At 38.1% G+C, this 14,981-nt stretch overlaps 1 protein-coding gene across 12 annotated transcripts in view; it reads left to right on the forward strand.

Annotated features, from left to right (window-relative positions):
• Ralgapa1 (Ral GTPase activating protein catalytic subunit alpha 1) overlaps nt 1-14,981 on the forward strand; it is a 202,448-nt gene that overhangs the window by 142,642 nt on the left and 44,825 nt on the right. For 11 of the 12 annotated variants that reach the window (XR_005876329.1, XM_040743064.1, XM_040743065.1 and 8 more), the window contains 2 exons: nt 6,708-6,831; nt 12,213-12,368. Coding sequence is in view for 11 of the 12 variants with exons in the window: in XM_040743064.1 (XP_040598998.1) it covers nt 6,708-6,831; nt 12,213-12,368 (280 nt within the window). In the remaining variant the exon portion in view is untranslated. Of the gene's footprint in view, nt 1-6,707; nt 6,832-12,212; nt 12,373-14,981 lie in introns of all 12 variants that reach the window. The other variant, XM_040743071.1, reaches the window with a different exon arrangement.

Consider the following 14,981-nt stretch of genomic DNA (forward strand, 5'->3'; position numbering starts at 1 on the left):
AGGAAGGTTTCCCGGGCAAGTGTTACAACCCTGCTCGCTCTGCTCTGCCCTGCCCAGGGTCACCTCTGCCCTGTTGCCGCCGCAAAAGAAGATCTTCACCCGAAGCTCATCCAAAGGGGTTTATTGGAAGGCAGCTGGACCAGCCAAGCTGAACATACACAGGGTTTATATAGGGATTCTTGGGGTTGGGGAAGTTTTTCCAGAGTAGGGATTGGTCCGATTTCAGTGCTGAGCTCAGATTGGCTAGAGCTCTGCTCCGGGATTGGTTACTTTTTTACACAGGATTAGGGTCAGATTTGGCTCTGGTTTCAGGGCCAAAGTGTGTTTCTTTCTCTGGTCCTTTTTAGTCTTTTGGCTCCAATTTTAGGGCCAGGGTGCATTTCTTTCACTGACTCTGATTCCAGGGACAAAGTGTGTTCCTTTGGCACTGGTTTTAGGGTCAGGGTGCATTTCTTTGGTAGTGGTTGCAGGGCCAGGGTGTGTTTCTTTGATTGGTCCCTTTTCCCTACATTAAGGACTATTTTATATTTGCAGAAGCTGTTTAACTTTCAGTTTTCAGCTTCAGATTGATGGAGTGTATTCATTTTTGCATAGTCATCTTTCTCAGCATTTTTCTTTGCATTTCTTCAATTGTGCTTACAGAGTTCTGTGTTGAAGTCATGCATTCTATATTTCTTTATAAATCTGTATTTGCCTGAGATGGTTTCATTTTATATTTAGTCCTTTATTCTTTCTAGACTGTATTGTGGGTTATGGTATATAAAGGCATCTACCAAGTCTGGTGACCTTAAGCTTGTAGGCTTAGCTGGTTGATTAGGGAACCCCAGGATCTACCTGTTCTTCCTCTCAGGCACTGGTATTTTTTCTTTTTTTCTAATTTAAATTAGAAACAATTTTATTTTTATATATAAATTCCAGTTCCCTCTCCCTCCCATTATCCCATGCTCCCCCACTAACCCCCATCCCATCCCTCTTCTGCTCCATAGAAAGGGTGAGGCCTTCTATGGGGGATCATCAAAGTCTGTCACATCATTTGAGGCATTTGAGGCAAGGCTTAGGCCCTCCCCTGTGTGTCTAGGCTGAGAGAGTATCACTCTATGTGGAATGGGCTCCCAATGTCCATTCGTACACTAGGTATAAATGTTGTTCCATTACCAGGGGCCCCGTAGATTGTCCAGGCCTCCTAACTGACACCCATGTGCAGGGAACCTGGTTCTGTCCTATGCTGGTTTCCAAGCTGTCAGTCAGCTCCCCCTTGCTCAGGTCAGCTGTTTCTTTGGGTTTTCCCAGCATGGTCTTGACCCCTTTGTTCATCACTCCTCCCTCTCTGCAACTGGATTCCAGGAATTCGACTTAGTGCTTAGCTGTGGGTCTCTGCTTCTGTTTCCATCAGCTTCTGGATGAAGGTTCTGTGATGGCATATAAAGGTAGATATCAATCTCATTATAAGGGAAGGGCATTTAAGATAGCCTCTCCCCTATTGCTTAGATTCTTAATTGGGGTTATCCTAGTATATCTCTGGAAGTTTCCCTAGTCAGGCACTGGTATTATAAGTACATACCAACACACCTGCTTCCTTTTTTTTTCAAATTGGTTTGGGGGATCAAATTCAGATCCTTGTGCCTGCAAAGCAAGTACTTTACCAACTGAGCTCCCTCTTCAGTTCCTATGTTCTGTTTCTAATTCATTCATTTCTGTTGTTATTTTTATCACTTTCATAAGCATTGTTTTCTTTTTCTTATACCTAGAACTAATGTTATCTTTCTTGGCTGTTGTTTAGTTTAGTTTTTTTATTAACAATGAAATAATCCCAGATTGTAAGTTCTAGCTAAAGGTATAGCATAGCATCTATCCAGCCTTTCAATTCCCAATTTAAGCAGCAGTGTTTCTGGAAAGCCTTGCCATAAACCACTGCTGACCTTCTTAATTTATCCAATTAACTAAATTTAATTCCAGTTTAAGCATATTTTAATATCTGAGCAGTGTTAGTGTTAGGTTTAAAAATAAAATTGATGGCCAAGTAGACAGTGTTTCTATATGGTATCCTGCCTCAACAGTTTCTCTTGTTATTGACATCTTCATGTCTTAGTTTTTAAAATTGACAAACCAGTATTGAGATACACTTAATTAATATGTTAGTTTTTAATAATGTTCACTAAATAAGCATCAGTACAATCCAATTTTAGAACTGCTTTCTTTAATATGTTGAGTAAGTGCCATCCTGATTTGTATAGCAGCTGTAACATTTCTGATCCTTACTAGCCATTTGTGTGGGCTCTACCTTCTCTGTCATGGCCTGCTCATTACTGCCTGCCTTTTAAATTCAGTTTAGTGGAATAGGGCGTCAGGTCTTGTGATTTTGATTTGCCATATATTATGGGGTGTTTTTAAGTATTTAAAATGGCCATTTGTATATCTTTTAAGGGAATTATTTAAATATTTTTGTACTGTTCTAAATATGCCTTCTAAAATTTTCCTGTCTACCCAGAACCTCAGAGTGTAATTTGGAAATCATAGCACAGATGTAATTAAGATAAGGTCATACTGGATTAAATTTGCTCCCAAATGTCACTGCTGTTCTTTTAAGAAGGACACATGCACATATAAAGAATGCTAGCGACCAGACAATCACAGATACAGTTGTTAAAATGTGAGAAATGCAGAGGACTGTTACAATCACTAAATTATTGGAAGATTTCTCACCCCATTGCCTTGAGAGACACAGCACTGTCAAAACCACCTATTTTGTATAGTTTGTTATAGAAGTCCTAGCAAACGAAATTCTTCGCCTATCATTTTAAAAGATATTTTTGTTTCATGTGTATAGTGTGTGTCTGCATGTATGTATATGCAACATGTGTGTGCCTGTTGCCTGAAGAAGCCAGAAGAGGATGTCAGATGCCCTGGAACTGGACATAGAGATGGCTGTAAGCTTCTGTGTGGGTGCTGGGGCTGAGCCAGAGTCCTCTGCAGGAAAAGCAGATCCCTTTACGTGCTGAGCCATCTCTCCAGCCCCATCACTGCCTGCCTTTTGTGTTATACTTTTAGTAATGAATTAAAGAGTTCTTTATACAGTTATAGCTATGACTTACAAATACTTTCTCTCATTATGTAGGTTGTCATTTCACCATTTTTATATCATCTGTAATACAAAAAATTCAGAGCTGATAATGGCTTATTTACACTGTGTGGACATTAGTAAAGGTTCTACTAATAATATTAAGTCCTGACCTAATTCTAAATTCTGTGATTCTTTTAGAAACTTTAATAGTTTCAGCTCTTATATTTGGGTCTATGATTCATTTTGATTTACCTTTTTTAGGTGGTATAAGATTCTAAATTCTGCTGGGTGTTGGTGGCCCATGCCTTTAATCCCAGCACTCAGGAGGCAGAGACAGACCAATCTCTGTGTGTTTGAGACCAGCCTGGTCTACAAAAGCTAGTTCCAGGACAACAGCCTCCAAAGCCACAGAGAAACCCTGTCTCAAAAAAAACAAAAACAAAAAAATCTAAATTCATTCCCTTTGTTTATCAGACTATTCCCATACTACTTGTTAATGAAACTTGTTTTTCTCACCTAATTTCCATGTTACCATTTTCAAAATGCAACTGACCAACTAGACTTGGCAATTATAATGCAAACAGTGGGAAGGTTGAGGCAAGAGAATCACCAGTTTAAGGCTAACCTGTGCTATGTAGTAAATTGTAGGCTAGACTCAGTTACATAGTGAGCCTTTCAGTTTTTTCTTAAATTTAGTTTTAGCAGTTTATATCTTTCTTGGAATTGTTTTTAATCTATTTGTTGATATGCATTTATTAATAGTATTCTTATCTTTTTAAATAAAGTATGATTTTGGTAACTTGATTCCTTTTTCCTTTTTTAATTTTTTATTGTGGGGGAGGGGGGTAAGATAGTGATGGGGGAGGAGATAAAAGAACAACTTTGTGGTAGTCAGTTCTCTCCTACCTTTCTATGGTTCCAAGTACTAGACTCAGGTTATCTGACTTGTGTGGCTACTGCTTTTACCTACTGGGCCATCTTGCATGCTCAGGATTTTTTTTTCATCTAGATGAAAGATTAAGAAAAGTTGGTTGGCTATCTTAAAGAAACATCCTGGTTTTACAGATTTTTCTGGGTTGTTTCAGGTTAATATGTTAGTGTGGCATTGGTAGGATCATTTCAGCTCTCTTTCACAGTTTGCATGGTTTCTTCCCATTTTGTTTTCAGTTTTATCTGTGATTTGAATTAGAAGCTTAGTGGAGGCTGGACAGAGGCTTCATAGGTTAAGAGTAGTTGTTGCTCTTGCAGAGAGTGCAGGTTTAGTTCACAGAACCCACATGGCTGTAACTCTAGTTTCCGGAGCACTCTACTGGCCTCCTCAGGCACTACATGCATAGTGTAGAAACATGCAGACAAAAAAATATCCACACACATAAAAATAAATATAGTTTAAGTATGTTAGTTGTAGTGCTTGGTCGTTTAATTCTTAGCAGCTTTATTTCTAAACACTGTGAGCCTCTAACCTCCCACTCAGATTTTTAAACTTATTTTTCTTGTCTAGGTAGACCACTCCCTGGGGTGGGGGTCTTCCCTGGCTTTACATCACTTATGGCTCAGAATTTGTGCTTGAACACAACCTTCCTAAGCTAATGATATTTTTGTTATTTACTGTTGGTTATGTGTGCTTGGAGGCTACCACCGCAATTCAAAATGTTTCTGTTTTTGTCTCTCCTCCATCCAGAGACCAGTAGCTTAAAGGTTTACTCTCTGACCATTCCAAAATATGTATAATCTTGAGGGTGTACACAGATTTCTAGACATACAAGTAGTGATTGGTTATTAATCTCAATTCTTAGATTCCTTAGAGTTGGCTCAGAGTTATGAATATTATGCTGTGCCTGTGAGATTCTTTGGTCATCATACTATTTCAGTGGTTCTCAACCTTCCTAGTGCTGAGACCTTTAACATAGCTCCTTATATTGTGGTGGCCCCCAACCATAAATTTATTTTTATTGCTGTTTCATAACTGCAATTTTGTTACTGTTATGAGTCAGTAAATATCTGTGTTTTCTTATGGTCTTAGGTGACCTCCATGTCCCCAAAGGTTGCGACCCAAAGGTTGAGAACCACTGTTTTAGTTGCTCTTAAGTACAGCCTACTGCATGTGCACAGGATCCTTGACTCAGAATTGACTGTGATCCCAGGCAGTTCTTAGTCTTGTTAGCTTACTACTCCTAGCAGGACTTCCACTCTTCTCTTCCAAGTACATGTGGAAGGAAGAATGTTGGGACTCTTAGCCTTTCATGCCTAGAGCATCTGTGCTAAGATGGGGTGCTGGAGACACAGCAGAAGATCTAGGCCACAACTTCTGGAACATGGAGATAGGAAACGATAATAAATATACTACTAACCTTAGCCCCAGACTAAAAGCTAAAGGGAGCGGAAACCTCTCTTTGCTAGGCCTAAATAGAGTGCTTAGGGCAAAACTTGGGTACCACGGAGCTGAGGAACTGGGGTATAAGGAAACAAAAGTGACTCCTCTGTTCGTAACTCTGTTTTTGCCAAGATTTAGTAGATTTTCTTGCATGAAGATTTTCTGTTTCTTTATTCCTTCAGGACACATTTTTAAAATGCTGAGTTTTTTTTAACATAGTAATTTTCACCAGTTAAATTGGATTTTATTTCAGAAGAGGCCATCCAGATCCATACTCTGTAATTCTGGAAGCACCCCTGGCCCCACCATTACAATTGACTTCATAAACTGCATTATGCTAGCACTGTGTTGAGCACATTGAAAGTGTCCCTGTGTCTTCCCCACCTGAAGTGAAATACCAGCAGTTACAGAAACTTGCTGGAGCCTCTTTGTTGCTGGCATGGAAACTCATAGTCATGACTTAACTTTTCAAATATGTAGGAAAATCTTATTGCAGGCTTCAGTTTTAAATACTTATTTGTTTCTATTTGTTGGTATCTGTGATCTAATCTTTTATTTATATGTAATTTGGCAACAAAAATTACTTATGGTCCAATTTTGAAATCAGGAAGTACGTATAAGTCCTTCCAATTTAAATTTCTGGCCCTAAAGTTTGCCAGCATTCACCAAACATAGATGGTCTAGTGAGCTTGGGTTGCCAGACTTATTAGAAGTTTGCTTTTATGAAAACTTTTAAATTCAGAGAAAAATGAAGTTAAATGTCCAGGAATTCGGCAGTTAACCCATGCAGGGGTGTGTGTGTGTGTGTGTGTGTGTGTGTGTGTGTGTGTGTGTGTGTGTACGTGCGTGTGTACGTGCGTGTGTACGTGCGTGTGTACGTGCGTGTGTGTGTTTCTTCCATTGTTGTGTGCAGTTTTGGAGAATACACACCCTTCTGGTAGTTACTCAGTTCTAGAACAGTCACTTTAACCCTGAGTTTCAGTCACACTGCATAATGATCAACTCTTTAGATGATTCGTGCATTCATATATATCTATCCTTGCCCATACTCTTTGTCTTTATTTGCTAAATTCATACCTTTACCTAATTTCTTATTACTTTAAGTATTATTTTTTCCAATCACAAGTAATCATGCCTTTTATTTATTTATGTTGCAATTATTTTGTCCTTCTGTAGACTATAGCATCTAAGTATTTTTCATATTCTTATTGCTTTATACTCTATATATAAAATTCAATAAACAAATGAATGGTATAACCTTTTGTTTTGTAGCCGAGAGACACACAAGATTGCAGTATTTTACGTTGCGGAAGGACAAGAAGATAAATACTCCATTCTCACCAATATAGGAGGAAGCCAAGCATATGAAGATTTTGTAGCTGGTCTTGGTTGGGAGGTACTGTTTTTAGGTTATACCAACCATCATTTTATATTTATCCCTCAGTCAACCTTCAGATACCAGAATCTAAGAATGTTCCAGTCTCTCATATAAAATAATGGGATACTTGCATCTTGAACTAATCATATCCTCCTATATTCTTTAAAATATACCCAAGTTACCTATACTGAGTAGTCTAAATAGTGTATATTCCATTGCTGTGCTATACTGATTACAAAATAATTCCACAAGGGACTAGAAAGTGGATCAGTTAGTTGAGTGGTCACCTAGCAAGCATGAGGACCTGAGTTTGGATCCCCAGCAACCATGGAAAAGCTAGGCACAGTGGCAGGGATCTGTAATCCCAGCACTGAGAATAGAGACAAACATCCTGATTGCTCACTAGCTAGCCAACTAACAAATTCACAAACTTCAGATTCAACAAGTGACTTTGGTTTTGATGACTGTATCTTTAAAGCAGTATCATGGAAATAATAACTTTGGTAGCCATTTAAACTTACAATGAAACCTTTTCTTACAGTTGACAATTATTTCCTAAAATTTCTATTGAGGGTATCTGATAAAGTTGTTGAAGACCATTGCACTAGACTATAAACTTACAGTGGGCTGACACTTGTATCTTACTGACTTCTGCCTTTAATATCAATACTTTCCACAGTGTCTTAATACATAGGCTTTTCCTGTCCCACTCAGTATGTATTATATGGGTTACTAGCTAGTATACTTTATGTTAATTATGTAAGCTCTCTAAGCATCTATTTCTTTTTCTCACATATAATATATTTTGTTACCCAGGAGAGATGACAAAAAGATTCAGTTAAGATGGTATGTGTAAAAATGCCTTGAGAACACAACAAATGGATATTTTTTTTTGTATTGAAGAACTGTAGAACCATTACTAAAAGTGAGGGGAAGAAGAGCAAATTGGGAAGACCTCCTGATTTCAAAATTTCTACTAAACAATACTAATGGAGACAGTGTGGTATTAGCAAAAGGATAGACCTACGGATCAGTGGAATTGAACATACAGTACAGAAATAAGCCTACATATTTATAGTCAATGATTTTTTTACCTAGGCCATCCAGTGGTGAATGGATAATCTTTTCAACAAATGTTGCTGCCATACCCAGATAGCTATATGAAGAAACAAAAACAAAACAACAAAATAACCTTCAAGTTCTAGAGTACCCAACAACCCTCTTCTAGCCTCTGCAGGTACTTGCAGTCATGTGCACATACCTCTACCACACATGAACACAAACACTGACAACATAGGCATACACACATAATTAAAACTAAAATATTTAAATGAAGTCAGACCATACTATATATAAGAATTAACTCAAAATGGATCAAAGACCTAAAATTACAAAACACTTAGAAGATAATATATGTGCAGATATTTATGACCTTGGATTTGGCAAAGATCTCTTAGACCTAACACTAAAAGCATGAGCAAGAAGGAAAATAACACTCATCAAAATTAAAACTTTTGAGCTTCAAAGGATACTATCAGCGTGGGTGTTGATGATATAAGCCATTAATCCCAGCACTCAGGAGGCAGAGGCAGGCAGATCTCTGTGACTTCGAGGTCAGCCTGGTCTACAGAGCGAGTTCCAGGACAGCCTCCAAAGCAATACAGAGAAACCCTGTCTCGAAAAAACAAAACTAAACAAAAAAAGGTACACTGTCAGCAAAGTGAAAAGCTCCACAGATTGGGGAAAGTAATTGCAAATCATGTTTGAGAAAAGATTTGTACTTAGAATATTTGAAGAACTCATACAAATTAAAAAGTAGATTGTGATTCAGTTAAAAAAAAAAAAAAGCCCAAAGTCTACATTAGTAGACAATATAGATGGAAGAAAATTCCCTGGATGAAGATCAACAGTCAGTGGCTGCTGAGGGAGGAAAAAGCAGGTTCCCCACCCCCACCCCCAGGAATAGGACCACACTCCTCAGTGATAATCCCTAAACATGCAAACAAGAGCAACACTAATTGGACTCAGAACAACGAAAATAAAGAAAAATCAATCATGATTTCAAGAGGAAATTATTGAGGGAACATGAGGAGTTTTGGGGGAGGGAGGTAAAAATAATACAAATGCTACTGTATGAAATAATGCAAATGTACTCATGTATTAAATCCTCCAATTAAAAAATGGCCACAGGACCATGATAGATATTACTCTAAAGATAGGTAAAATCTTGATATCATAAGCCATCAGGGAAATAAAGGAGGAAACCATAATGAGTATCTCTTAGGTTAAGAGTCAAGTAATATCTTTGCATAGGATTTAGAGCAATCTGAACTCTCATATTCTGCTAGAGGGGGTGCAACATACTTGATTGTGTAGTTAAATATAGAGACGCCATATGTCCAGGTTAGGGTTACTGTTGCTGTGATGAAACACCATGACCAGAAGAAGAACGTGGGGAGGAAAGGATTACCTGGCTTACACTTCCACATCACTGTTAGTCATCAAAGGAAGTCAGGACAGGAACTCAAACCAGGCAGGAGCCTGAAGGCAGGAGCTGATGGCTTGCTCAGCCTGCTTTCATGTAGAACCCAGGACCACCAGCCTAAGGATAGCACCAGGCATAATGGGCTAGGCCCTCTTCCATTAATCATTAATTAAGAAAACACCTTACAGCTGGATCTTACGGAGGCATTTTCTCATTTAAGGTTCCCTCCTTTCAGATAACTTCAGATTGTGTTAATTTGACATAAAACTAACCAGGTCTTCTTTAAAACGAAATGCTTCTGCTGAGTGCACACCCAGCAAAAATAAAAGCTTAAACTTACTCATCTGTGTTCATTGCTGCATAATAACAAAATGCCAAAACAACCCATATCAATGTTTGTAAGTGAATGAGTGAATAAATGTAGTGTACCCTACAAGCGAATATTAACTATAAAAGGGAATGCATGCTGTGATGCTTTATTTTGTTGTCAATCTAATGAGATTTAGACTCATCATGGAAACCAATCTCTAGACATGAGGGACCTTTTAAATTAGGTTAATTGAGGTGAAAAACTCCACTCTACATTTGGGGGATATCATTCCATGGGTTGGGGTCCCAGACTGAATCCAGGGGGAAAGCAAGCTGAGCACGGCATTCATTGCTCGCTGCTTCCTGATTGGGGTCGCACTGTTCGTCAGCTGAAGAAGCCTGTAAGGAACCAGGAAATGAGCCCCTAGAAAAACTGCATATATACATCAAAGGTGAGATAGGAAACCTAGCCTTTCATTTTCACAAGGCAGTAATGAGAAGCTCCCCACACTGGGGAAATATCAGATGGTGTCAGAGGAGGCCGGGAAAGCCAGTGATTTCATCCCTTAACCGAACAATTTCTTGACTTCTGTGCATCAAATAGGTCCAGGGAACCATCCAGTGCTACAACCCTGATACTGATATATATTATATATTGTATTTGACTTAAAATGTTTCCAGATCCTCATACAGATCATCTGGTAGTTTTTAAAATGTTCTTGTAATGCAGTTAAATTTTGTGGGTTTTTTTTCACATTTTTTATTCTAGGCTGTAATGGATACTGACAAGGGAGACAGTTTTATGAATAAATATGAGACATTTAATTGATCATATTTTGAAGATGACATTTTTTTAACATTCCCCCAAGTCATTTCCGATTTGACTTTTACTCTGACCTTAGTGTCCCCCCAAAGCCATTATAGTTTACTGTTAGCCCCTAGTGGCCTAATGTAAGTTTATAATAAACAACAGCTAATTTCTTTAAATTAACTCCTACCTATTAGAGATCTTTACTGTTTAAAAAAAATACTGGGGTGAACAAATCACCTCTAATAAAATTGCCTTTTGTTATATGTGAGGATTAGTTCCAGGATCTCCTTCAGAAACCAAAATCACATTACTCACATCTTTTATATAAAATGACATTTTCCTGAATAATATATGGATTACTCATAATACCCAATAAAATGTATATATTGTATAAGTAGTTATTACATCAGGCCAGGAGTGGTGGCACATGCTTTTGAGCCCGACACTTGGGAGGTAGAGACAGGAGATCAGGACTTAAAGGCCATTCTGGGCTATATGAGACCCTGTATCAAATAAAATAGCTATCATACTATATTATTTAGGAAATATTAATAACAGGAGATAAAAGTTTGCATTTGTTTGGTACAAGCTCATCTTTTATGAACACTTTCAATCTTTAGTTGGTTGAATCTATAGATGTAGACCCCACAGACACAGACAGCCAGTTGTAATGCTAGATTTAATATTGGCCAATAGCATACAAAAGACCTTATTCCTGTTTACCCCCTTTATTGAAAATAGATTTTTTTCTCACAATATATCCTGATTGTTTTCCCCTCCCTCTACTCCTCCCAGTTCCTCCCCACCTCCCCTCAACAACCAGATCTACCCTTTTTCTGTCTCTCATTAAAGAGCAAGCTTCTAGGGGATAATAATAAAATGTAATATAATAAGATAAAACAAAAGCTAACGCATCAGAATAAGACAAAACAAACCAGAAGGAAAAGACCCTAAGAGAAGGCACAAGAAACAGACCCACTCATTCACATACTCTGGAAGCCATAATATATATGCACAGGACCTGTAGGGTAAAATAAGAGAAGAAAAAATATTTACATAAGTAAAAATGAACAGTAATAAGATAAAAATGTTTTTAAAAAGAGAAAAGATGGAAAAGTCTTGACATAATATTATGAGACAAGGATTCTCCAAAGATGCCATTGAGTTTGTTTTCTCCTGGCGATTTACTGCTGGCCATGCAGCCTCCCCTTAAGAATAGTTTGTTTCCCCAGTGAGATTTTCTTGGAGGAAATTAAACTTTCATTTGCAAGTGTTTATCACTTGAAGATTGATTCTGAGTTAGAAATGGGGCCATATACGCACTTCTCCTTCAGCTCTAGGGCCCCATCTGATGCAGGCCTCGTGCATGCCTTTTCAGTCTCTTGAGGTCACATGTGGGTCAGTCTTGCTGATTTAGAGGACCTTGTTTCCTTGGTGTCTTCCTTCCCCTCTGGCTCTTACACTCTTTCTGCCTCCTCTTCTGTGGGCTTCCCTGAGCCTTAAGGGAAGGGATTTGATGGAGACGATCTGTTTAGGGCTTAGTGCTCCAAGGGCTCTCATTTTCTGCATAATGTCTGGCTGGGGTCTCTATTTATTCCCATATGTGCTGCAGGAGGAAGCTTCTCTGATGATGGCTGAGCAAGGCACTGATCTATGAGTGTAGCAGAAAGAAAAGACCTTATTCCCAATGCCTTTGTAAAGTGGTTTTTTTTTTCTTTTTCAACAGTGCTTCTGAGGGTTTTATTGTTGTTATTGTGGTTGGTTATGTCTTATGTAATTCTTCATTGTTTCCAGATAAATCTTACAAATCATTGTGGTTTCATGGGAGGATTACAGAAGAACAAAAGCACTGGACTGACCACTCCATATTTTGCTACCTCTACAGTAGAAGTAATATTTCATGTATCAACAAGAATGCCTTCTGATTCTGATGATTCTCTGACCAAAAAAGTAAGTGCTTAGTTAAAGAAAAAAGGTACTTTGAAATTGAATCTTATTAGTTAAGAAAATTAGCACATAAAATATTAACATCCAATTGGTAAAGCCCTTCTGGGGGATGAAGAGCTTGTTTCTTTAACCAGCGCCATCTTCAACACCAGGATTGTTGTGTTTTCATAAGGAAAACAATGATGTAATTAAAGGTTACAGTCTGTTCTGATTTTTTTTTTGTTTAGGTTTATTTTTAATCCCTTTGTGTGTCTGTGTGAGTGTAGGCCACATGTGCACAAGTACAGAAGAGGCCAGGAGATTCTATCAGATCTCCCTGGAACTGGAGTTAAAGACACTTGTGAGCCACCCAATGTGGATGCTGAGAACTGAACTCAGGTCTCTGGAAGAGCAGTGAGAGCTCTTAACCACAAAGCCATCTCTTTAGCTTACTTTGCTGTTTTTAATAAATTTTATTTTGTAAATTTGAGGTTTATAGTGTTGTGTTCAGAAAACACATGTAAGTGTTAAATTATTTCTGTGATGAGGCAAATTAACAATGTTCAGGGAGTTTCTGCATAGCCAAGCACACAGGGCTTCCTGGAGAATGGCATTGCCAGACACAGCATGGAAGCTCCACACCCTTCTTCCATATCTTAGCCTGCACATTGTGGTGCCTCCTCTTGATTGTCAGATTGACTAGATTTGGAGAGAGTGCTCTGCAAGACTTGCCCCTCCCCAAATGTGGTTGTCATCATATTCTAGGCTGGAATCTCAGACTGAAAAAAAACAGAAAGTCAGTTAAGTGCTGGTGTTTCCATCTCTCTGGTTTTTGGTCAACACTGCAGCTCAAACCACTCTGCAGATAAACCTACTCCTCCGTTCATTCCCTCTCACACTCTGTCTTGCCCCCATTACTTTCTGCTTGTATAATTTGTCAAGTCTAGAAGTATAATGAGTAGGAGCGTACAATATTTGTCTTTTTGTACTATCTTATTTACTGAATGTTTTTAAGGCTTCATAAGTGTCGTAGCACATCACAATTTCATTCTTTTATCTGGCCAGATACCTAGTTTTCTGTGTGTACTGCATTTTGTTTATCTGTGTGTCTGTTGATCGATACTTGGGTAGCTTCCTCCTTTTTCCTATTGTGAATCACACTGCAGTGGATATTGGCATGCTGTTTAGATGCCTTTTTTATTATTATTCTTTTGGCTATATACGTAGGAATAACATTGTTGGTTATGTACACACTGAATGTTGAGCTTTCTGAAGATGTTCAATATCAGCTGCACCACTTTACATCCTTGTCAGGCATGCACAATGGTCCCAGCCTTCCCATATCATCAACACTTGCTAATTTGCATCTTCTTAGAAAAAACCGTAGATATCCTAATAGGTGCAAGTAGTTATTTTGTTTGTTATAAGGCAGAATTTATCTGTGTCCCAGGCTTTTCTTGAACTCACTGTGTAGCACATGGTAGCCTCAAGCCTCATAGTCTTCCTTCCTCTAACCACCATGCCTGTCCCAAAGTGGCTATTTCCTTATAGTTTTAATTCACACTTTTGTAACATCTGATAATAGTGGACATCTCTAATATATACTGAGCAATTGTTTATCTGCTTGGAAGAAATGTCTATCCAAGTCCTTTATCATTTGTTCCTATTTTTCTTATGTCATTTTAGTTCTTTATATGTTGTAGATATTAATCCCTTATCTAATATATGATTGTTCAGTATTTATGGACTCCAATTTAATTTTTTGTTGCCTTTACTTTTAATGTCAATACAAGAAACCATTGCCAAATCTACTATCATAGAGATGTTTCTCTATTTTCTTCAAGAGCTTTATAGCTCTTAGCATTTAAGATGTCTATTCATACTGAGCCGTTTGCAGAGTGTGGAGTGAGTGGCATGTAAATGCCTAGTCTTTTCATCACTATTTGCAGAGAAACTGTTGCCTTCTAGTTCATTAGTCAGCTTGTCTGTCCTTACACCAATTTCATATTATTTTGATGGCCATTCCATTCTAATACTCTAGAAGTATGAATCTTCCAGCTTTTTTCAGGATTGTTTGTTTTGAACATCTCTTGAAAGTCCATATAAAAGCTTTAGAATTGATTTTCTGTTTGTATTCCAGCATCTATTGAAATTCTTCTTTCTATTTACCATGTATAAAATAAGGGGTTTAATTACAACATTTTCATACTTACATATAATGTACCTTAGTCCCGCTGTTACATTGTTGGGATTTTGATAGAGATATATTGAGTCTGTAGATAGTGTCAGGTAGGATTAATGTTGTGCCTTTGAGGCTTTTATTGCATTTTAGAGTTTATTTTGTGCATGGGAGTGTCACACACAGAGGTCCTCAAGAATCCATTCTCTCCTTCCATCATGTGGGTCCCTGTGGTACAACTTGAGGTCATCAGACCTGGCAACAGGAGCTTTTACCTGCTGAGCTACCTTTCTGCCGTTTTTTATGTTTATTCATTTATTTATTTATCTATCGTGTGTGTGTGTGTGTGTGTGTGTGCGTGTGTGTGTCTGAACACATGCTTATTGTATGCCGCAGTACGTGTGGAAGTTGCAGGACAACTTGAGGGAAGGAGTTCTTTCCTTCAACCACATGGACCC

The sequence above is a fragment of the Mesocricetus auratus genome, unplaced genomic scaffold (genome assembly GCF_017639785.1).
Source record: "Mesocricetus auratus isolate SY011 unplaced genomic scaffold, BCM_Maur_2.0 Super-Scaffold_15014, whole genome shotgun sequence".
Classification (NCBI taxonomy): domain Eukaryota; kingdom Metazoa; phylum Chordata; class Mammalia; order Rodentia; family Cricetidae; genus Mesocricetus; species Mesocricetus auratus.